The 26089-nt window shown below is 37.2% G+C and overlaps 1 protein-coding gene across 2 annotated transcripts in view; it reads right to left on the bottom strand.

Annotated features, from left to right (window-relative positions):
• The window catches only part of adamtsl1 (ADAMTS like 1), a 184509-nt gene that overhangs the window by 79014 nt on the left and 79406 nt on the right, over positions 1-26089 (bottom strand). For both annotated transcript variants that reach the window (XM_012953036.3, XM_012953030.3), the window contains exons 7-11: positions 25096-25253; positions 18756-18867; positions 17099-17237; positions 5165-5215; positions 1378-1582 (exon numbers count right to left, since the gene is read on the bottom strand). In XM_012953036.3, the coding sequence (XP_012808490.1) occupies positions 1378-1582; positions 5165-5215; positions 17099-17237; positions 18756-18867; positions 25096-25253 (665 nt within the window). The remainder of the gene's footprint in view (positions 1-1377; positions 1583-5164; positions 5216-17098; positions 17238-18755; positions 18868-25095; positions 25254-26089) is intronic.

Below are 26089 nucleotides of genomic sequence, written 5' to 3'. Positions count from 1 at the left end.
GGTGCTATTACCATTAAGGGTGAAATTTATATATAGGCACCTAAAGGGCCTGTGCCTCTTTTCAGAGGTGGTCCTTGGGTGCCTATACTGTATAATAGCTTTTAAATAATAGTTTTTTTTTAAATATTAAAAAATCCTGTAGAGATACGACAATGGAGCTGGGGCGGTGTGGGGTTACAAGGCTACGATGTGCTGAAGTAACATAATGCATGTCTAGAAGTGATGTCAATTAGGGTGCGCATTTAGGTCCGATGCCTAGGGTGGCAATAGATGTAAATACAGGCTGGATTACCATAATGCTTAGTCCCTGGAATACATCAAGTTCATCTTAACTTCTGACATATTCTGTACTAACCATAGCATAAAAGGGGCAATTTTGAAACAGGTTTCTGACAAAAAATATGCAATTCAGAAGTTGTTTGTCTAAGCCTGACTGTTCAAATATTAAGGTTACTGCCACACCAGGCTAATGCTTGGCCTGAGGATAAATGCAGGCCAAGAACCAGCCCCTGTGCTTGCCTCAGCCTTCCATTGCAACTGCACCTGGAGCCACTGGGTCTGCCGGCAGGAAGCCTAAGAAAAAGGCTTAATATATTGCTATGTAACAAGCTCACTAGGACTTACCTAAGTATCTTTTAGCTAATGTTATAGCTGACTAGTTCACTTTTCCTACACTTGTCTAACTTTATACAGCAGTTCTAAAGCTTCAGCAAATATATTTTTTTAAAAATGTACTAATATATCACCAAAAGTAAATGTGTTATGTTCTAATTTTCAAATAAATTGGCAAGTGGACCTATATGGGAAGAGGGACTTGAGCAAATATAAGCTCCTCTGCTAACAATGGGGAAAGTTGCATCTGGGCAGAAACCCATTGCATTCATTCGAAGTGTTCCTTTCATGGCCGGATCTGTGATCTAAACACTTGGTTGTTATTGACTACAGCCAAAGTGCAAATACGCCTAATGTTGGTAAACTAGCCCAGCCAGATACTTGTAAGTTTATGGCCCAGGTGGCAAACAGTTCCATGAGCAGCATGGATAAAATATGTTTTTATCTATATCTATCTATCATCATCTATCTTTCTTTCTTTGTCAGACTGACTGTTGAGAACCCTATATAAAAGTTAAATCCTGGGTGAATAAATTCTAAATAAGGCCTCAATAGAGTTGGAGTGATGGATATTTTTTACTTTATGTCATATATATTTGTTTGTTCTTTCATGCTGTGGTAAATTGTAGCAAATGAACAATGAACAAACACATAAAACAAATTAAGATAAATACATTTCAATCCTCACAGAAAATTTGCTTCAGCTTTTTCACATTACTTTTCCAATGCTATGATGAATTATATTTGTACTGACAATGTGCTTACCGGTGACCACTCCTGAGCCAGCCATTTAGGGCAATCAAAAATATTACAAGGCTGTACAATAGGCATCTTTGGAGTATACATGCACTTCCACTCTTCCACAGAGCTAATTTGTCCATGGATATCTTCCTCAACACAAGAAACTGTGCGACTCTGGATCCCCCCACCGCAGGAAGAAGAGCAGGCTGTCCAAGGAGTGTTTTCCCACCTAAGGGGAAAAGAGGAAAAGGCAATTAATGGATTATTGTATAGTAAGTACTCACACTTGCACATAATAAATGCATATTACAGGGTTCATTTAAAATATGTCCCTGATATCTGCAGGTTATCATCATTATATTCCACCTCCACATTCTCTTGTAGTGCATGTTACCATGTGCCATTAGCTACATGAATCTCCCAAATTATACTGATAAAGGACTTAATTATAAAAGATTCAATGATCAAAGTACATATTTAGGAATGAATAATAGTGCGCCATGTATAAGCTAATTTAAAGGGCAATATGTTTATATAAGGGGAATTGTTTACACATATCCGTAAGAAATTTTGATGCTTAAAAATGCTAGTAGCAGCAAATCACACATGTACACACAAATAAAAATTTTAATGAAAGAAAACTAATTGGCTTCTGTCTGTTACTTTAAGGACAGCTTAAGAGTGAGAAGAGTCGCTATAAAACATTTTACTTCAAAAGCTCACAGATCAGAGGGAGGGATCTGAGCTATAAGGATTGCATTCAAAAGTTTCATTGACTAATCAGTGAGGTGAACATCAATCTATATATTGGTAGGTGAAGTTCTATTAAAAAACTTAAAGGAGGTCATTTCTAAGCTGAAAGGCTTTCAGTCTTTTTGAAAATTTAACAGAAACTGATCTCACTGAATGAAAAATCTGAGCAGGTAGCCAACTTTACACACCATACTATCAGCCTTCTGCTATGTATGTATGCACATTGCTGCCATACCACCGATTCTTCATATGACTCAAGTTTTCTAAAGTTCATCAGAATCAGTTTTTAGTTTAATGGTTTCCAGTCAATCCTACAAAGCCCCAAATTACAGAATAGCAGTCTCCCATATACTCCGTTTTAATCAAATAATTCTTTAAAAAATGACTTCCTTTTTTCTGTAATAATAAAACAGTGCACTGTAACTAAGCTGCATGAATTTATTTTGGTGGCTAAAATCAATCTTATTGGGTTTATTTAATGATTAAATGGTTTTTTGTGGACTTAAAGTGATACTGACACTTTCCTGCGGAAATCTATAAGAACATGTCAGTATTAGAGAAGAGTTGGGGCACGAAAAATCTTTGCAGCTAAAAGCCCCCAAAGCCACCCCCAGCCCAGCAATATTTACCAAAGCCGACACTCCGACATGGTTAAAGCCTCTTAATGTTTTTTTTCAGTTATGCTGGGCTTCCATAGTCTTCCACAGGCTTCCATAGACTAATTGCAAATAAAAACAGTATTTCAGCCTGGAGTGGAGGGATCGCCCAGCGTGACTGAAACAACTGTGAAAAAGGCATTACCAGTGTTGCTTTTGTAAGTATTGCTGGGCTAGGGGGAACTTTGCGGGGCTTTTGCCTGCAAAGATTTTTCATGTTGAAACAATTCTTTAATACTATATGTTATTATGGATTTTCAAAGGAACTTGTCAGTATTGCTTTAAGATATGGAGATCCAAATTTTGGGAAAATCCATTATAGGCAGAACCCAAGCATTCCTTATAACAGATCCCATACCTGTATATAATTGGGCAGATCCTGAATGATGAAACTGTTACCAGTGAGGAGGAAAAAATTACTTATATAATATAGGATTCATGAGACAGGAAAAAGTTAAATGTGACTTCACCAACTAAGATTTCAAAACAGGCAGGCATTGCATTATTTTGTTGCTGATGTACAGAATCCTAGATCTACCCTACAAATAAAAAAAGGAGTCTTTAGCAAAAAGCTCCACTTTATTATAGAACACAAAGGATAAGTTCTCAAGAAGTCTTGATTAACTGTACAGTAGGGATTTCGGATATATGGGTCAGCAGCAGTTCTAAATTTCATATCCCAACATCCACTAACAGCGATCAGCTTCCTTTATATAAAGAGTAAAATAAATTGTCTGTCATTCATACCTTGCTCTAGGACACAATAAGACTACTATCAGTAGAAAGTCATTACACAGGCCATAAATAAATGCATGAATACAAAAAGAAAAACCCTACTGTAAAATATCTTAAGTATGAGTAAAAGGCACAATACATTTTGCTTTCAAATTCCAAGAAAGCTGCACAGGGACTTTTTATGCTTTAGATCATTATGGCAACCCTGACTTGAGACCTGTAAGATGAGATTTAAAACTAATATTTTCACACTCGCAAGAAACCTGCTTGGAAGCTTGAGTCGTTAAAATAAGAAGAAGAAGAAAAAAAAAAGAAATCAAAATGATTTCAGAAGCTTGGAACAGTACAGGAATTATATTACTTTAAAAACGGTTCCACATCTCAGGATCTAAAGGCCTGTGATTGTATCTAACTCCTTCTCAGCCACTGAAACATTCACCATTTCCATGCATATTTGCTAAACTTTCTCCCAGCAGACCACTGGTTACAGATTTAGCTGTAAAGGAGACGAAGTTAAACATGATGAACCAATTATTTAAAGTTTACAATATAATCAAAATATAATGAACTTGCTGCAGCAAACCAAGCCAGGGATATTTGTATGGAAACAAGTAACTGAAAGCATATTTTTACAGACTTCCCTTAATAGATTTCTTTAAAAAGAATTATTAATTGGCACACTGAGCAGATTGATACATTTATAAGATTTACAGTGGTTTCCCCAGTAAACAGCAGTGTAGCCATCCCATATATATATATATATATATATATATATATATATATATATATATATATATATATATATATTATTTGTGTGTGGGATGTAAAATAGTTTTTGGCACAATTTTATGCATTTGGACATTTTTGCAGATGTTTAGCTCATTGCATAAAACAGTAATGGAGTATGCAAACTCTTTACATGGGGAATTCTGGGAAATGCAGTTCTACAACAGTTGATGCAGCAAATGTTGCCATGTTAATTTTTGATTTATATCAAACAAACCAAAACAGTATTCAATTCTTATACACTTTATATCAGTAAAGAAGCCATTGATGACAATAATATAAATAGCCCTAATTGCAAACACAAAAAAAATACTTAAATCATGAATTACCTGAAGCTGTTTGGTAAGTTAAAAGAAAGAACACCATTTTAAGTATTTATTATGACTGCTCTGAGTTTTGGCCATTCAGTAGTTAAAGAGACACTATCATTGTTTTGTTTTCTTTCTTATATTCTTTCTTTATCTTTCAATTTTAAATCCATCATCCAAAAGTCATTAGGGATACTACAGCCAGTAAGGTCTCCTCAATGCCCAAGATGCTGTAATTTGTGTGGGATGTATTCTAACAACAGCTAGTAGAGTAAATGTTGGACATCCTTGGTGTATAACAGCTGAGGAATAGCAGACTAGTGTCCCTACCACTTGTTAAATCTAGGTCTTAGAACTTACTTTCCTTGCTTTGTTTAGCTGACCTCTCGGCAGATTCATGCTATTAAGTTAACCTTGAGACCCAAACATTAAGATTTCTTTTAAAATTTAACACATTCCATTTGTTTTAAGCAGAGTACCAGGCCATTTGGGAATTGGGAAATGTCTGCCACCTTTTTTGGGGGATGTAAATCCTTTGTGGGATGTTCTTAGATGATCTGTCAGTTAACATACCTTGGAAGTGGATGATAAAGGTCATAAGGCATAATTTGCTTGTATCCATCACTGTGAGGAATGAACAAAAAAAGATAAGTAACTTTAGAATAGAAAGTAACACGTTAAATAATAGAAAAACAGAGGCAATAACCTTGTATTTACACTAATCTTTAAAAAGGGGACATGTAGTGCCTATGAAAATCTAAGAGCATGTAAAAAGTGCAAAAATAAAATATACTGTCTATTTTAAATAAGAAAAACTGCTATTTTTAATTACATTTCTTTTTTAATTTTTGACAATTTGTTAAACTAACCATCCAACCACTTTGGATTATCCCAGAAATTGGTCACCACACAACTTATTCTTAACTTTACAGAGCTCAATTTCTGCTGAAAATAAAGGTAAACTATGGACATAGGTGTAAAAATTTTTTTCCATTAGTCTCCCAGATTTACTCAGCCTGGGGCTGAATAAAAGTCAGAATTACCCACTGAATTACCAGACAGTAGACAATGTGCTGTGTAACCTGTTACAAACATTACAGAGACTGGACAACAACAAACTGGTGTAATTTGGAGTGTGCACATAAATATTCACAATTTGCGAATAAAACATATTTAAAAAGCTTTCGCACTGTGAATAAAAAAATTGCAATTATGTTTGCACATTAAATGCACTAGTCTTGTCCAGCTTCATAAATATAAACACAGACAGGGCAAATATGTTCACTGTGTGAATAATTCTGTGCTGCATACATTTTATAAATAACCCTCACTGTGTACTGCTGATTACTATAAATGCCCAGACTGTTTTTTCTTCCGGTAGATGGGGCATTAAGAATTTGCTAAACATATATTAAAAGAAAAAAGATTGTTCACACAAAGTAAAAAAAGATAACATTGTTTATATTTTTTTCATAAACCGAATTTATAACACCAACTATTTGTACCTTAGCTAAGGACTTTAACCTAATGGCTTTAAACTCATCTTGTTTTGTTTAATCTGCCTGCGCCTGTACTGTGAGTTGTCAATGAAGATAGCAAGAGCTGTGGTACAGTAGAGAATACAGTATACTGTAAACCTAAACGAAGGTATTTAATGAGATGAAGGTGATGACAGATTAAGGGGAAAGGCAGCCGGTAACATCCAGTGAATGCCGCCAGCAACATGAACTAACATGAACCTTGAGATTAAGTGGGAAAAATTAGTAATTCTTTTCCTGACAATATGCATTTATTTATCACTTTGGATTTGGTAAAGCCTACAAAGCAGGCCTTTCTCCACTAAGATGCGAAATAAACATTAGTGATTAGCATGACTTAATAATAATAATACAAAACTAGAAAGGGAAGTTTGAGAACAAACTTCATGTTGGTTTGAAAAACTTGAAGTCACTGAATGAAATTTGGTTGGCTGTTGTTGTTATAGTTTTAGCCTGGACCACAGTTATATAGTAAAAACCAACATGCAAAAGTTTGGGGGCCTTGGTTTTAATAGTGTCTGAATAGCAGCAATTCAAATTTTCCCACTGAAAGTCAATGAGTGGCATCTGATTGGCGGTTGGTGGCTCCACCCACTTTTTCTATCCAGGAACTGCAGTTACTCAGTGACTAACTCTGCAAAGTTTGGGGACTCAGGCGTAATAATTGTGGAACTGATGCCATTTTACATTTCACCATTGAAAGTATATAAGTTGTTTTAGCTGTTGTTGGCTCCCACTTTTTCTAAAGCTGAACTGCAAATACCCAGTGACTAACTTTGCGAAGTTGACAAACTGTGAAAAGTTTGGGGACACTGGCAGCAGTTAAAATTTCCCCACTGAAATCAGTTAAAGAAATGTGATTGGCAGTTGGTGGCTCCGTCCACTTTTTCTAATCTTGAATATGTAGTCACCCAGTGATTGACTGTGCAAAGTTTGGGAACCCTTGCATAAATAGTGTTAGAAATACAGCAGTATAAATATAAACCAATTAAATTCAATTGGTGAAATCTGATTGGCTGTTGGTGGCTCTACCTACTTTTTCTAACCTTGAATCTCAGTGGCCAACTGTAAAAAGTTTGGGGACACTGGCATTAAATGTGTGAAAATGGCAGCACTTTAAATTTCCACTGACTAAATCAATGAAATAAGTCTGATTGGCTGTCTGTGGCTCCACCCACTTTTACCAAACCTTGAAGTGTCATCACCAAGTGACTAACTCTGCAAAGTTTGGGGACCCCCAAACTTTAACTATAAGAACGGCAGTATTTTAAATTTAAACCAAAAAAGTACCTGGTGACTAACTCTGCAAAGTTTTTAGTATTAATATTTAAAGAATGACAGCAATTTAAATTTAAACCAATGAAAGTCCTTAGTGACTGATTGGCTGCTGTTGGCTTTGCCCACTTTTCTAAACCACTTTTCTAAAACTTAGTCACCCAGTGACTAACTCTGCAAAGTTTGGGAACCCAGGCTTTAAACCAATAAAATTCAATAGGTCAAATCTGATTGGTTGTTGGTGGCACCGCCTAGTTTTTCAAACCTAAAACTGCATTCCCCTAGTGCCAACTGTGAAGCGTTTGGGGATCCTGATGTTAAAACTGTGAGAATGGCAGCAGGTTGAATTTCCCCATTGAAAGTCAATAGGTAAAATCTGATTGGCTGTTGCTGGCTCTGCCCAAATTTTCTAACCTAGCACCGCAGTTACCTGGTGCCTAACTCTACAAAGTTTGGGGACCCTGATGTTACTACTGTGAGAATGGCAGGTTGAATTTCCTCCACTGAAAGTCAAAAGGTAAAATCTGATTGGCTGTTTGTAGTTCCGCCTACTTTTGACCATCCAACAAATATAATTTGCATTCAGATTGACCCCATGACTATGTGATTCAAGAGTGGTGAGTGTAGCCTCAAAGCTGTAAGAGTGGCAGCAGTTTAAATTTCCCCATTAAAGTCGATTGGTGAAATTTGACTTTGGGTCATCCAATAAATGTCGCTGTTTCATTTCGGGTGACCCCATGATTATGTTATTCAAGCTTGGGGAGTGTAGCTGTAAGAGTGGCAGCAGTTTGTAAATCTTTACTGTCAGTCAATGGAAAAATTGGGGTGATTGGAGTGGCGCGCCACAAAAAGACGGGGGGCAGGATTGCATAGAAAAGCACAAGCAACCTGCTCCACTATAAGGCGAAGAAGTTTGGAGAGTTTGGACATTGTATCCCTGAAACTGTAGGAGGAATAGCGTTTAGAAAATGGGGGGGGGGGGTTTCACGCTGCGTATTTTCTAATTCTCTTGGCGGCTGAAAAACGCACAATATCATCATCCGTAGAAATAACTTAAACAGTCTCGATGGAAAACACACTATGCGTTAATACGCTAGAAAACGCTTTACCACGGACTTTTCATGCGTTTGCCGAAATACGCCGTTATTTGCACAGCAACCTATTCCTATGTATATACAAAGGCAGCTGCCAGACTTTGCGGAAATACACAACGTTTTTACTATTTGGCACTATTAGCACCATGGGAAATGGGATTTGCTGCGTCACCAGTACTAGGCAAAAGGCATGGCTGAAAAACGCCATAGTCAGGGGCTGTGTGGGTTGTGCAGCGTTTTTAGGCAGAGAAAATATGCAGCATAAAAACGCCACGTCTGGCATTAGCCTAAGAAGAGAAAGAATCAGCTGAAGTGAAAGAACAGTATGTTGGGTTTTACAAACCAACATAACAACAACCTGATGCCATTAGTTTTTCCTTCCAAGCTTATCAAACTTGGATGAGGCCAAAAAAACCTCCCTGTGTCCTGGCTAATGTTAAGCCAGTTGTTAACCTCAAGTGCATTAAAATGACTGCCAACTGGAGATTGTGCAGCTTCCTAAATTCTTGCTAAGGATCAATAGCTAAACAAAATCACAGCTAAAGAAACAAAATTTAGAAAAAGTTGACAAGTATGGGGCCACATCTTCACAATCAGGCTTTCACAATATCTATGCTAAGCACTGGCAGCTCATATTTACAACATTTAGGGGGTTTGATTTTTTTTTATGATTCAAGCTTTTTAGTGCTAAAACCAACAATTCAAGTTATGGTTTCTATAGATGTCAATGGGAGTTGTCCTAGGCACACTCAAGCCATATTTTCAAGTTATTCGAACGAGTTTTCCTTATTTATAAAAAAGTAGCATTCCATATAAGAGTTTACTCGAAAATTGATAAGCCCCTTAAGGGCTCTGGCACATGGGGAGATTAGTCGCCCGCGACAAAACTCCCTGGTCGTGGGCGACTAATCTCCCCGAGTTGCCATCACCTGCCATCCCACCGGCGAAAGTGTAAGTCGCCTGTGGGATGGGGCACACGGCGGCGCGATTTCGGCAAACTCGGGGCAACTCGGGGAGATTAGTCGCCCAAGACCAGGGAGTTTTGTCGCGGGCGACTAATCTCCCCATGTGCCAGAGCCCTAAAGTGTTCTTGTGTAGTTACAGGGTAATTACCATAGCAATTTATGCTATGATCCCACAATACAACATGTGTATGAACTTTTGCTTTCTTTGTCTAGCGATGGCTGAAATTGCCTTAATAGTAATTCCATGAATTCTTTCTTAGTCCTTTGTTTAGATAAACATTAAACTTTCAATAGAGTGCCCAAACAAACTCTAAAGGAAATTAGAGCTTGAGAAATACATGTTTCATAATCTGTCAGCAACAGGGACACATTAAGGAAGTCCTTTCCTCAGGGACTGCTTTTATTATTTCCCTATCCAATGTTGCACTACTACTGAACAATGTTAAGATGGGCATTACATGCAATTGTAAAACTAAGGAAGTAGCCACACTAATGGTCTCATTTATCAAGTTTGTGAATGCAAGAGTTTTTTTCTAATTCGAATAAACTTGCATTTTAAAAAAAATTGAATGCTTGCTTATTTATTAATATGGAAAACTCGTGCAAATAAAAAACTTAAGTAGCTCGAATTTTGGAGTTTACAAACAAAAAATCTGGAATTGAAAATATGGCTTAACTTTGCCTAGGAAAACGCCCATTGACTTCTACATGAACTCACAAGCTTTTAGCTGGCGAATTTTAACATTCGAGTTTTCAGGTTTTTTGAACAGACATTGCAGTTTTTAAACAATAACTTGAATTTTAGCTCAAAAAATTTAACAGTGAATGTTAATAAATCACCCCTGCTGTATATTTATCTGTGTCTTTACCACTGTTATTATACAGAGGGTGCTGCGCTGTGCATGCAGTAGTATATTTTCAGTGCCTGTTCTGCTAGGCAAGGTTAATACACTTACAAAAAGTTGCCGATAATGTGCTGCCTGTTTTTGACCTTGATATAATTTACAGAAGCCTTTACACTGAAAGGCTAAAAACAACATTAACTTACAGGTCAAAAAAGGCTACAATTACAGAATTGATGTCCATAATGACTGAGCATTAAGGGGATTGCATGATGATTTGTTGAAACTGCCTCCTGTGGAACATTAAAAGAACAGTAACACCAAAATATGAAAGTGTATAAAAGTAATTACAGCATAATGCACTGTTGCCCTGCACTAGTACAGCTGGTGTGTTTGCCTCAGAAAGACTACTATATTTTATATAAACAAAGATGCTGTGTAGACATGGGGGCAGCCATTTAAAGGAGAAAGGACACAGGTTACTTAGCAGATACAGATAAAGCCCCATTATATTCTACAGAGCTTATCTGTTATCTGATATGTAACTTGTGCCTTTCTCCTTTTCCAGCTTAAAGGAAAAGTAACACTAAAAATTTTTAACTAAAAAATCTATTCTACCCTCCCCCAATAATTGCCCTATCCTGAAAACCATTTGTTATTTTGAATGCTTTAGTAGAAAATACCTGTAAAAAACTTGGCTTCCTGTCATTTGAACAAAGGCGATACGGCAATGCCGGGGAAAGTATCAGGAGATGCATCAACTATGCGGTGTTACTTTTCCTTTAAATGGCTTCCCTCATGGCTACACAGCAGCTTTTTTACACAAACTATAGTAGCCTTTCTGTAGCAAACACATCAGTTTTACCAGTGCAGGCCAACAGTACATTTAATTAACATTTAAAACACATTGATTTTTTGGTGTTAATGTTCCTTTAATACTGTAATGGTGAGCCAGTTTATCCCAAAACATAGACAATTTGCCTGACCAATGTTCCATATATGCAGTGAATAGACTGCATCATGCAAGGTTACTAGGCAAGCTGGAATTTAGAAGGGCCAAGCCTCCATTCCGTTTTTCTTGAGGAAATCACATTCTGCGCCTAAGCTTGTGATTAAGTGCCATCAAGGGCTCAAGTTACCAGGGGCAGCAAAATCCACTCCTGGTGACTTAAAGAGTCAAAATTCCTTTCTTTTTAATTGAAATTTCAGCTTGATTTTCAGTGGTTTTAAAGTTTTGTACATGTATATTCAACTGAAAAGGGTATTTTTTGTCCCTTCGTGTTCTCAGCACTTATTTCAGAAACAATGCAGATAAAATCAACCATAGGGTTGATCCACTAAGGTGCGATAACGCTTATCGCATGCTTTTTTGCGTTAAAATTAACGCGAAAAAGATGCGCGATTCGCAAAAGTATTATCGCATGTGTTAAGTCTCATATCGTGTGCGTTAAATAGCGCGCAACCGCATGCGTTAATTTTACCGCATTGCGTTAATTCTCGCGCAGAAATAATACTAACACATGATTCACAAACACTTAGACGTGCTAAATATCGCATTAGTCTATGCGAAAATTAACACCTACTTGGGGCTGGCGGTAATTATAGAAAAGTACAGTTCATGAGCTTTTGGCAACACAATATGGACTTTGCAGTGGGATTTATTCAAGTATGTTGAATAAGTATGTGTTGTTGGCCCTAGAGTGATGCATCCTCCAGTTTGCAAGGAAATGGTCAATTTCAAAAAACGTAGTTTTACGAACGTAATGGTGTGTATGGCTAATATGGCGTGCGCGCGATAAGTAGCGCATGCGGCAAGTAGCGTGCTGCGTTAATTAGCGCACATTGCGTCAAATATCGCACAAAAATAGTCTTAACTAAATAACGCAAACAGCATCGCATCTAAATTAATGCTAGTATACTTAAAGTGAATTGTGCGTTAAGACGCGAAAAATTAGACGCAATAACATTTTTAAGGCATGCTATAAATAGCGCTCGTTTTATCGCACTTTATTGAATCAGCCCTCATGTCAGTTGATCAGCTGCCTTCCATTGCAGTGTTTTGGGGGTCAGACCCACATGTGCAGAACAACCACTGCTTTTTTTAAGTTATTACATTAACTTTCTAAAAAAAAAAAAAAAAAAAATACTAAATGAAGAATACTATTTCCCTTCATTATGCAAGAAACAGTTTTTTGTAAAAATTGGTAATAACTGCTGCTTTGCCAATTCTATTGACTCTAGGTCATTTAATAAAACTAAAAATTGTTTTTCCCCCTAAATCAGCTTTGATGTAGAACTATCTTTCACTACCAAAAGCCAGTTGTTTGGTATGGTAGCCAAATCAATATCAAATTATTTCCAGATGTCCTTCCTTCCTTTGATAGGGTTTTATACATGGAAACTATGCTGGGCTATTTGTCCCTCTGTTGGCATTTTGTAGAACTGGACAGCACTGACAGTTTTGTCTGTGAAGATCACATAAATCTCTGTTGGCCCATTCCAGAGAGTCTAAAACAGTAATGTAATCATTAAAATCCCCTTATTAGATTTGTATTTCTACTCACTGAACAAAGTCAAAAGGAAAGAAAAACAAATTAAGCATCCCTAATCAAGCAATTATTCTTGCTGTTTTGGCACACATGGACTAGAAAAAAGCATACAAGTTCACTGGCAGTTGTTGTCAAAGTTAATGAAATCCTGTAGGCAACTAGTGTTGATTGTTTCCTTTCTTTCTATTCCAAAACATATGCAAGAGTTAATGGTTTGTACACATCTAACTTAGTACTAATGACTTTAAAAAAAGTGGAAGGTTAGATTTTCTGGTCCCAGGCTCTATCTGTTATCCTGACAATGGCAGTTTGCGCTAATTAAAGAAGTGGGCTTTCTAAGCTGCTTCTTTTAAAGGAACAGTAACACCACAAAATGAAAGAGCTTTAAAGTAATAAAAATATAATGCACTGTTGCCCTGCACTGGTAAAACTAGTGTGTTTGCTACAGTAACAATAATAAGCTGCTGTGTAGCTACGGGGGCAGCCATTCAAGCTGGAAAAAAGGAGAAAAGGCACAGTTTACATAGGAGATAACAGATAAGTTCTGTAGAATACAATAGTGTTTTATCTGTTATCTGCTAAGTGCCTGTGCCTTTTCTCCTTTGAATGGCTGCCCCCATACTACACGGCAGCTTATTTATATAAATTATAGTAGACTTTCTGAAGTAAAAACACAACTTTTACCAGTGCAGGGCAGCAGCACATTATATTTTAGTTACTTTTATACACTTTCATTTTTTGGTGTTACTGTTCCTTTAACTAGTGGTGAAAGCTGTCAGGTTAAAAAAATAGAAAAATAAGGTTAAAAAAGCCAGAAGCATGGTTTTCTTCGGTGTAACAATTACACATAGATGGATTAAGCTTTTTTTAAAGTGTGTTTTTTTCCAGTAATGTTGGGAATTTGATACAAAAGCCAAACACACCTTCACTGTTGGAGCCTGTGAAGTGACTATTCTTTCCATTCATGTTTTTCTTTGCTTTGAGTATGCATCCCAGAGTGTGGATGTTATTTTCTTACCACTATAAGCAACCCAATGCAGGAAATATCTGACATCTATGATCATCTCCTTTTTTTAAAGAACAGTAGGGAGCCTGATACTTAAATGAGGCCTATGTACAAAGATGAATAGGCAGTCTATTCTTACATATCTTATGCAGTGACACTACTATGCTAACATGATAATGGATGCTCTTATATTGGGGATACAAATGCTTTGTACTCTTTTATGTTTTTCCTGGGAAATTGAGGAGTCTGTCAGTTGTGTAGGATGTTTTTGCCAGGATTCCATTCAGCAGCAGCTAGAGTGTCAGTATTCCTGGGAAATTGAGGAGTCAGTTGTCTGATCGCAAGTGGTCACAATCTATTGTCTATAGATCTATTGCCTATAGGCCAGTGTGAATAAAAAAAACATTTCAGCATTCATATAATAATCATAATAATATTAACATGTTCCTATGGATTATCATAGGATCATTTCAGTATTAACATTATACTATACTGGAGAATAACTTTTGTTTCTTCATTTTGTAAAAAAAACTATATTAAATAAACAATTCCGTACCACTTTAGGCAGACTGGGGGGGTCAGACCATACCACTTTAGGTGGACGTATTGACACTGATACTCTAGCTGCTGCTGTAATATGTTTTTCCAGGATTCCATTCAGCAGTAGCTAGAGTGTCAGTATTTTACCAGCCATTTGTGATCACTTGCGATCCGTCAGACAACTGACAGACTCCTTAATTTCCCAGGATTCCATTCAGCAGCAGCTAGACTGTCAGTGAATGGACCAAATAGCCAAAGGGCTGCTCTATTAAATTCAGTCAGCATTGGCACTGACACACTAGCTGCTGCTGTAAGATGTTTTTCCCAGGATTCCATTCAGCAGCAGCTAGAGTGTCAGCAGAGAGGTACAAAATCTTTATTGTTGGCTTTGAACATCATTTTGCATATAGCTTTGTAGGGCATAATACTTTACTCTTTAGATCCTTAACTTTCAAAATGCATTAGAAGAAAAATAGCTGCACTGTTAGTGGTATTGAACCGATGTCATCCCCTTTACCCTTTTGTCCTCTGTCTTTTTTGCTTGGCTCTTTGTGCTTATCTCCTCTGTTCCTCATTTCTTCCCTCCCTAAGCCATTATTGTATCCTTAGTAAAAAGAACCAAAACAGACCACCTTCTTGTAATAAAGGCAGCAATAAGTTAGGAGTTGCAAATCTGTGTAGTGGCTCCAATAGGAGGCCCCAATATAGTGGATATTGGACCCAAACTGAAGGTCAGTTATGCTTGGCCACAAATGGGGGCATCCAACTAGCAAAGTTGGAACTCTTCCGTAATAAGAAGAAACAACTAAGAGAAAATACAGCAGTAATAAAGGCCCAGCCCATATTATTATAATCTAGAGCAGAGGTCGGGAACCTTTTTGGCTGAGAGAGCCATAAACACCACATATTTTAAAATGTAATTCTGTGAGAGCCATACAATATGTTTGGCCACGGATGCTGCGGGGCAAGGTAGGGTTGGTCCCAAGGATGCCGGATGCGATGCAGAGGAGGGTGTGGCCTGCGCTTGGTGGATAGAAGACATGCTCTAAGGCTTAGAACACATCTTTTATCCGCTGAGTGCAGGCCATCCCCCCCGTTATTTTTTAAAGATGCAGCCATCAAAAGAGCCACATCTGGCTCACGAGCCATAGGTTCCCTACCCCTGATCTAGAGTCTAGATATCAGTTATACAGTTCTTGCTGTTTGCTACTATAACTGCTATACAAGCAAAAATATTTCTATACCTCTGCAATTTAGTAACAAGTGAATTACTCAAAAATACATTATTTCCAGCTGTAGCAAAGTAAAGGAAAAAAAAAGAACTTAGTGATATGCTATAGGAAGGAAACTTAACTAAAACTTAAAGCCAATATTAATATTGTTATATGGATATGTTGCATGTTGTATAATTTGTTATGTGGAAGAACATAAAGATTAAAAACATATTAATAATGTATTTGCAATTGGCATTTCTTTTTTAAATAAATGCAACACTGTGTGTTTGAGTCTTTAATCAGGCAATATTAGTAAGATTTAAAGCACATGTAAATAAGGCAAATCAAATGTCCTCTCCAAGTTGGCAAATAAAAGAACAAATCGTTCAAAAAATTATAGAACATGTACAGTGGTGCAGTGGTTACCTATCTGCAAGGAGTTTGTATGTTCTCCAGTGTGTGCATGGATTTCCTCCATGTATCTTCCAGCATACAGGCACGTTAAATGGTTCCTGATAAAACTGAGTGTAATAGGGACTAGGCAATGACTTAGGTCAGTGCTGTCCAACTTCTGTTGTACCGAGGGCCGGAATTTTTCCGACCTACGTGGTGGAGGGCCGATAATGGAAGCCAGTTTTGACCACTCCCCTTTTTGAAACCGCCCCCACTTGAAACCACACCCATGTTATCACATGACCATACCCATATTAATGGTTGTAGTACAGCAAAAACCTGCCATACTCTGCCTGCCCTACCCTGCCTGTGTGCCATACTCTGCCTGCCCTACCCTGCCTTTGTGTGTGCCATACTCTGCCTTCCCTACCCTGCCTGTGTGTGCCATACTCTGCTTGCCCTATGCTGCCTATGTGTATGGCACACACAGGCAGCCTACAGTGACACAATGCTGGCACTGCTCCTACAGTCTGCACAATAACTATATATTAAAAAACTTTTTAATTGCAGTACCACCTCAGTATATGTTCTTTTTGTAGTGTGCAGGGATTATTTGTGGGTTTCTACTGCTCCTGAGGTGTGAACAGGGGAACAATGTGGGTGATTACAGCCTGAGCCTGAGGTGTGAACACTGCAGGGGGTGAACAATACAGAGATTAAAAGGTGTGAACAACACAGGGGATTACATGTTTAAACAATACAGCCTGATTACAGCCTGAATCTGAGGTGAGAACCATGCAGGGGACCAGTTAATCACAGTACTGATACCATTTAAAGCTTACACAAGAGTAAGCCATCAAAGCAGCCAGACAGGTGGGGGCCACACAGAGGGGGGTCGCGGGCCGCCAGTTGGACAGCACTGACTTAGGTGATAATTTCTGTAAATCTCTACATAATATATTGATGCTATATAAATAAAGAATAATAATAATAATGTGGATGCCTGTGTTTCTGAAATGTAGAATTCAGACCTTATTTGTTCAGGCACACCATGTTAGTTTTACGTGACAGAAAGAAATACATTGACTGACCTGGCCAAGCAGGGGTCCATATTGCACTCTTGGAGCTTTGGTTTTGGCTTCACGTTTTCAGGATAGTAGTTGCAGTACTGATCTGCTACTACCCGCCCACTTCTTAGATCATAACATTCAGCAGAAGTCAGCTGGTAACCTGCAATTAGAGTCTCTTTCACTTTCTCTTTCAAAAAAAAAAAAAGGGATTCTGTTGTGATTTTTATGGTAAACTTTTTTTATTTCTAAATTACACTGTTTACATAGCAAATAATTCACTCTATCATTTTTTCGGTTCAGTTTTTTTGCTTGCTCTTGTTGTGGAACGAGTGTGGTGATTTCACAGGGGCAAAAAATGTTATGTGCTACAGGATATATAGGAGTCTAATAAAGAATAACAGCAATCTTTACTTTGTTTTTATTGAATTTATCCTGGTGTCCCATTCCTAAAGCATACCTGCTTTATAATGCATTTTAAAAGCATTAGAAATCAGCAAAACTGGTAGAAATAGTTTTTCTGATATGCACATGATAATGTGTAATTAACAGTTACATCTAATGTATTCCCACCCAAGAGCCAGCATTATATAAATGAGCAATTTTACTTAATACAGTGAGGCAGTCCATATTGTTTTACTCCTCTGCTGCTTAGTACAAAAAGCACATTAGTATCATTAGGCTTATTAAAGTCAAATCATTAGAATGTATTTTTTGTGACCCCTTTAGTAATAATTACATTTGCAGAGTTCAGCTGCTGGTTCAGGTCCTGCAGGCTGTTTTGGCAACGTATCTGCTCATGTATAGGCACTCCCGATGGGCCTACCTGACCGATATCTGGCCTAAAATTGGCAGGTTTGATTTTCCCCTAGATCAGGGACCGCATTGGCTCATTGATGCGGTTCTTCCGACGGCGCCTGTGTCCACCACTGTAATTCAATCATTTGGCACTAGGGCCAAACAAACAAATTAGCCCCATATTGCCCACATTAGGTGGCAACCTCGCCAAATGAGCAAATCTTGCCACCTTTACTCCTAACCATGCAGGCCAAAGATTATATTGTTTTAGTAGGAATACATCTGTAAGGTTGTTTCTTTTGTGTCACCTATAGTAGTGCCTTCAATTAGCATTAGAAATTATGACACGCATAGTGGTAAAAAAAGAAGCAGCTGTAGAAAAATAGGTTATGCAGATATGCATTCTATAATCCATAATGCATACAACTTGGGGTTTTATGGATTTGGGTTTTTCTATAAGTTGGAACCCTATGCATAACTTTTAAACATGGGGTTTTTCATATGGATGAATGCTAGCTTCTTTATCATCTAGTACAAAGTAATGTCTAATTATTACAGAGGTAGAGCAAATAAATAAACAATGAAAAATTGCTTCTTTAAGTAGGATTTCAGTATTTCTGGATATTGGATTGCCAGATATTATATACCATACCTGTACTATAATTTTTTGGGATATAATGTATGCCTACTATGCAGTAAAGTTAAAACATAAACTTATTTAATTATAAATGAGTTCTCACAAATCATACTGACTGAAAAGCCTATGCCAAAACAAATATCTTCATTAAATTGTAAAAGAGTATTTTTTTCCACCACAAAACTGTTCAAAACATTCATTTTCAGTAAAACATTACATAAATTCATACTACAACCTTTTTATTACCTCCTCCACATGAAGCCGAGCAGGGGAAAAAGTCGGTTTCTCTCCATCGATGTATAATGGGTTGGTAGAAAATGAACTGTACCACACTGTCAGCTGCTCCAGCGTAATGAACCTTGAAGAATAATGACTGATAATAAGAAGACGGTCATCTCAAACTTAATTTTCTATGTCTTATACATGAAATTTAAGAAACTCTGCTATCAAACTGTATTTGTATTCATTTATATGGTGATATTTGACTATATGCAAATAGTATTAGAATATAAAAAAATACACTTTAAGGTAAATATCTCTTTTAAATATAAAAAAAATGACAAAACATGACAGATGTTCTCTGAACACTGCCTTCTCATGTAGTCATTATCTAAAGGTCCAAGATGTCTCAACCTAGTACAGGTATTGGACCCCTTATCCGGAAACCCGTTATCCAGAAAGCTCCGAATTACGGAAAGCCCGTCTCCCATAGACTCCATTATAAACAAATAATTCAGAATTTTAAAACTGATTTTCTTTTTTTATGTAGAAATAAAACAGTACCTTGTAATTGATCCTAACTAAGATATAAATAATCCTTATTGGATGCAAAACAATCCTATTGGGTTTAATTAATGTTTTATTAATTTTTTAGCAGACTTAAGGTGTGGAGATCCAAATTATGGAAAGACCCCTTATCCGGAATACCCTTGGTCCCGAGCATTCTGGATAATGGGTCCTATACCTGTACTACCCTAGTAACTAAAGGAGCATTCTTTTTAGGCATTTTTTTAGGCATTAGGCATTTTTATTTGTGCCATATTGGGAGCATGTGTAATATATTACATTGTTTTTTATTTAAATTATACCTATCTTTTTGTTCAGCATACTGCTATCTCTTCTTTTGCTTTTATTGGCTATTAAGTCAGTAAAACCTCTGGTTTAGTTAAACATAATTACTTTGTTTAAATACAGGTCTTTGATTTCTGGATACACAGACTAACCAGGCAGACCTAATTAACAAACTCTCTTTTCCTTCCTTAAACACATTTTCTCACTTCTCCATCTCCTACAATAACCAAACAGCCCAGCTGGGGAAGCATTTCATGGATACTACTCACACGATGTGAGCATTTATATGTCACCACCCAACCTGGCATTAGTGGCCTATACTCTAGGGGGCTGATTTACTAACCCACGAATCCGACCCGAATTGGAAAAGTTCCGACTTGAAAACGAATATTTTGCGACTTTTTCGTATGTTTTGCGATTTTTTCGGATTCTGTACGAATTTTTCGGATCCAATACGATTTTTGCGTAAAAACGCGAGTTTTTCGTATCCATTACGAAAGTTGCGTAAAAAGTTGCGCATTTTGCGTAGCGTTAAAACTTACGCGAAAAGTTGCGCATTTTTCGCGTAAGTTTTAACGCTACGCAAAATGCGCAACTTTTTACGCAACTTTTTACGCAACTTTCGTAATGGATAGGAAAACTCGCGTTTTTACGCAAAAATCGTATTGGATCCGAAAAATTCGTAAAGAATCCGAAAAAATTGCAAAACATACGAAAAAATCGCAAAGTACCGATCATTACGAAAAAAACGCAATCGGACTCCATTCGACCCGTTCGTGGGTAAGTAAATCAGCCCCTAGGTGTAATGGGCCAAATATTTATGTCTGAAATCCCAGAAGATTTGTTTCTTAATGATTGGCAGCCCCTCTGAAAAGCAGTGGCATGCCTACATTATAACCTGAAAGGCACAAACATCCGAGGAATGTTCTGAGCGAACATCTGGCAAATGTAACACTGACCTTTTATTGCATAACAAATACATATCTGTGCATCTGGAGTGAAATTGCACTTTAATGTACAATTAGCTAAAGGCACTTGTGATATCTTATCATAAACATGTTTAATACTCATTTGTCACTCTCATGACATAGTGACAGCAGGCGCAAGATCACCATTAATTCTAAATTAAGAACTATGATTTGCTTCTTGAGCTTTCTGGTAGGTGTTATTTCAAGAGTAAGCAGTAGTGGTCTGTCCCTTCACGTTATACATACAGAAATGTCACAGTTGAGAAAAAATATATAGGGGAAAACTCATGCAGGTGGCTGCATATCTTTTCCAAGTATTTTCTCTCTCCCTCTCTTTCGAGTAATGTCATAAATATAAATAGATACAGCTTTCACCTAGCAGGACCACATAGTTCCATTCTTAGACGCTTGTACTGCCAACTACTATTTCAGAGGTGAAGGCTTGAAGGAATGACTCCACAACTGCCAGGACCTTAGTCTCACCATGAATAAGACTGGCAGAAACTTTAAGCACCTGTGATGTGAGGACTGAAAGGGTCTGTCCATTTATTTAGGCAATTTATATGACACATGACACCTGAACAGGCTACTTTCTTAATGTGGCAGTTACCAGTATTCTGTGATTAGTATGATATTAGGGACTGCATGCATAAGATGCCTGTGACATATGGCATATTTATTGGGCTACCCTCCAGCAAAGCAAGGCAAGTTTTGACCTCCGTATGAAGGTGAAGGTATATTTTGAATAATGTATTCAGTTTTTTCAGTGATAGCCACAGTATTAAAAAAAATTTAAACCTAAAGCTTCACACACATGGATGCTAACAGACAGTATGGGCCCCTTTACTCTAAGAATTTTTCTTACAGAAATAAAGGAGATGCATTTGTGCTGAAGAAATTACTATTCCAATGTATGCCTGGAAGTGATGACAAGCATTATACAACATATAAATATTATCATCATTTCAATTCCCCTGCATGCTTTATTATTTCCAATCTTGGCAACGTTCTTTGTTCACCCCTGAACTTGTCCTTGTGCTCTCCCACAATGCCTAAGAGTCTCACGCATAGAGGCTCTCACGTTACACTCACTGTTTAATATTCCCCAGCATCTCAAGCAGCAGAGCGAGCTGACAAATTCTACTTCTTCTCTGGGGCGCTGAATTTCAATCAGCAATTAGATGACCTTTAGTGCAGCTCTGTGGAAATGGTTTCTAAAACCAGAGGACTAAAATAATTTGGCAAATTGTGTGTGGGCAAACAATGTATTTACACAAAAACCCAAAGGCAAACTCTAGTTTGTAAGGTTAGGGTTTGTCATCTAGAGTTTTAAAGATTATATATTAATTTAAAAAAAAAAAAAAAACTTGTAACATTTCATTAAAGCGGTCTGAGGTTGTCTGAAATAAATATATCCTTAGTGTTTTCACAGATCAACATGAGTAATAACTTTAATTCCTGTTTACAAAAAACAGTGCCATGCTTTATAATCTTAAAGTACTTTATATTGTATTGTTTATTTCATCCTGCTACAGAATTTCCTTGTGAAACAAATATGTTTGAAATAAAACTAATATATGTAACAGGACTGAGAAAGAAGGATATTAATGCAACAAAATTATTCACTAAGCTTATTTATCACAGAGATCTGGAATTTTTTTTATCTTCATTTATTGTAAGCTCCAGAAGGCTAATGACGTAGGAGCAGACTTATCAAAATTCAAATGGAAAAGATAAGCAGACATAAAAAAAAAAAATAACTACAACAAAACTCGTGTGACTTTTCTTCTTGACTGGTAGCTTATTTAGGAAAAACTTGACAAAATATTCCTGCATTTGTTTTATCTCAAAAAAAATGGTGCATGCTGGCGAGAATCATATTCTCAATGAGGCTAAAAACTTGAATGTTTTAATAAACGGAAAATAAAGTTGTTACAGACAATTCCCATTGACTTCTATTGAACCTCAACAGCTTTTACTTGGCAAGTTTTTTTCTGGGGACTGTTTGATTTTCTTAATAAATACTTACAATTCATGGTTCTTGGCATGAAAAAAACACAAACATGAATGTAAGTAACTAGGCCCCTAACTGTTAGTTTTTTCTGCTGGCCTAGAAAAAGACAATCTGCTGCCTTCAACACCTAGTACTTGTGTAATGACAGTCATGGGTTAAGCCTGTTAGCACACACAGCAGATTTTGATGCAAATATTCATACTTTTGCATTTCTTGCATTTTTTGAGTCAAAATCTGCTCTGTGTATGCTGAAAAGCTAATCCCGTGCCTCTGATTCTGTGCACACACATAGGGGTCTGTTTATTATGCTGTGTATTTTGTTTTACACAGCATAATGAATAGGCCTCATTTACTACAATGTGAAGAAGGCAGCCAATCAGCTTTTCTCTAGTGGCTTATATAGATGTGGATATGTTGATGCTTGGTATTTTACAAATATACCAGTAATAATAATTATTGGTGTATGTTACCCAGACTGAGGCCATTTTTGTGATGCAGTTAAACTAGGATATCAAGACAGAACTGTTGTCACAAAAAAGGGTGTGATACTGGAGCAATGAGGCAACTTGCTGGGTGCCCAGTCAGTAATCCCTGAAATTGCTTGAGAACCTAGCATTTTTCACTTTTTTATGGGAATATAATATCCAAGCCATGAAGGCTGCAAAGGGATTTAACTATACAACATGAACTTATTATTTTGCCTCATCACAGGTGGTCACGGTTTTTGATGAGTAGGATTTTTCATCAAGCCACCCTAACTTTGAATGATAAATTGCATCCTTTAAATATTGCATGTAACTATACAGAAGAGCTCTCATATATATAGAGAACATACATTCTTTGACCCAAGAAAAACCTTGGAATACAGCTATATGTCTAAAGCCTCCTGAAGGTCTTTATGACCTTCGCAAAAAAGCTTTCATTTTTATCGTGATTCCCAAATGTTGCTTTTTTTTCTTGTGGTTCTAATCGAACGTATATGTTTCCTACAGCAATATGTTTTAGATTACCTTAAACAATCCAAATAGCATAACTGAGGGGGAAACAACTCAGTTCTAACTGCCAACTACTTTAACTACTTTCCATAGCTGAACTACTGTACCTAGCAATTCCGTGGTTGAAGAACAACATGATGAATTAGGCTGCAGCTAATGTTCTTTATCACATAAGGCACATATTGGTAACTGCTAAAGTTTCCTTGGCATTGAAAAAGCACTGCTTAAATTCCCTGGAGGATGGGAAACAATCTGCCTACCTAATCTTGAATGTGGACTGCTTTCTGTCCCCTTTCTTTTCCAAAAAAACCTCCAGCAGCACAGTTTTCTCACGTGTTAACAATTTTATTGAAGGGCTAATATGTTACATAGGAAATCACCTATTTAGGGCTCCTACAAAATTCTAGATTCATATGTTGATTTTATAAAATGTTTCCATTTCATGCATGGAAGCTCAAAAAAAATGCATGTCTTATCCATGTCTTATTAGTAGCCCCAAGCTTAGAGAGCCATGCAGCGTCAGTTCTTAATACAATCTAAAAAACATAAAGAAGTGATTACAGAAAGCTGTTTATGAAGTACATAAAAAAAGTCAAAAAAGTGTTGCTCTGAGATGCTACAATTTTATTGTTATTGTTACTTTTAATACTTATTTTGTTTTCAAGCCCCCTCCTATTCATCTCCCAGTCTCTCATTTAAACCATTGTTGCTAGGATAAAGGTCCCCAGCAACCAGATGGCTGCCCAAATACCATCCAAATGCCAATTGTCTCAGAATATTAGTGTGTACATCATACTTAGGGGCTGCTTTACTAATCCACGAATCCGAATCCTGAATGGGAAAAAATCAGATTGGAAATGAACATTTCGTGACTTTTTTGTAGCCATTACAACTTGCTCGTAAATTGTCACGACTTTTTCAAAGCCATTACGACTTGCTCGTAAATTGTCGCGACTTTTTCGTAGCCATTACGACTTGCTCGTAACTTGTCGTGACTTTTTCGTAGCCATTACGACTTGCTTGTAAATTGTCGCAACTTTTTCGTAGCCATTACGACTTGCTCGTATATTGTCGTGACTTTTTCGTATTGAGCGCTCGTAAACGGCGGACATGCGACTTTGCATGATTTTGGAAGCCTCCCATAGGACTCAATGGCACTCTGCAGCTCCAACCTGGCCCAAGGAAAGTCACGATACTGAAGCTTGAATGAATCCGAAACTTTCGTACTCGGCGTGACGGCTACAAAAAAGTTGCGACAATTTACGAGCAAGTTGTAATTGCTACGAAAAAGTTGCAACAATTTACGAGCAAGTCGTAATGGCTACGAAAAAGTCGCGACAATTTACGAGCAAGTCGTAATGGCTACGTAAAAGTTGCGACAATTTATGAAAAAATCGCAAAATACCGATCATTACGAAAAAAACGCATTCGGGCGCTTTTCGGATGTTCGTGGATTAGTAAATGTGCCCCTTAATTAAATACTTATAAAGTGAAATAATAGGTGAACTACCCCTTTAAAATGCTTAATGGCAACATACCTTAACAGAGAAGTCTGCAGAAAGAGGACCGGCCATTCTGAGGATTTCTTTATCAGGGAACCTTTGAAAGTCCACACTAGTGTTATCCACAAGGAAGGAGCCAGTGTTACTTAGGCTATTCTCTCCTTTTATACCTTGCAATGTTTTGGTTTCTAAATCTGGAAATATAAAATACAAAATAATCTAAAATCATAGAAGTCGGAAATACCCGATTAAGAAAGAAAGTACTTGGATTTTCCTTTATGACTGGAGAATAAAAACAAAGCACAACATAGTATTTTATACTGTTTCAAGCATTTTGCATTATGAACCAATTTGAGAGCAATGAAATTTGAACTACCAGAATAAAACCTTCAGAAATGCATATGCCCTACTGATGCAGGTCTGGGGACAGTGCAAAATCCTGGTTGTGGGCACTTCAAAAAGGCCTTTTTGGTTTTAGTTTTAAAAGCTTCAGAAAGTAGGCTGTTCATGTCCAGCAGAGTTAGGATCAAGACAACTATACACATTGGCCTTCATTTTCTTTTCAGGTATATAAATAGACCACCAGATTTTTTTTTATTAAATATTTTTTTTTTTTTAGCTGAACGCTGCCATCTTGTCCTACAATAAAAGCACTGGAGAAAAAAAAAACATTATTCCTATGAAACTGTATCTAAACTGCTATAACTTATGTTTGAGGTTTTGTCATGGGCCATAACTACTGACTGCATGTTATTTGCTACATTTAAGCTGGGGGAATATTTAGCCTTTCCCTTGCAGCTATCTGACAGACTCAAGTGATTACAAGGTGCTAATCCCTCCAAAATGCGTTATTCCAAAATGCCAAATGGGAATGAGCACATAAATCTAACAGCTGCCATTAAAAGATTCAGTGCACTTAGATTCTATCCTTGCCAGAGAGGCTTGGTCCTTCTAGCATAAATTCCACAGCTCTCCCTCCCTTTTGCCGTTCAGCTCGATTAATGCCTGCCTTCTTCCTTTAGGATGTCCA

The sequence above is a fragment of the Xenopus tropicalis genome, chromosome 1 (genome assembly GCF_000004195.4).
Source record: "Xenopus tropicalis strain Nigerian chromosome 1, UCB_Xtro_10.0, whole genome shotgun sequence".
Classification (NCBI taxonomy): Eukaryota; Metazoa; Chordata; class Amphibia; order Anura; family Pipidae; genus Xenopus; species Xenopus tropicalis.
Note: the sequence above shows the minus strand (reverse complement) of the source record. Positions and strands in the feature narration are given on the sequence as shown.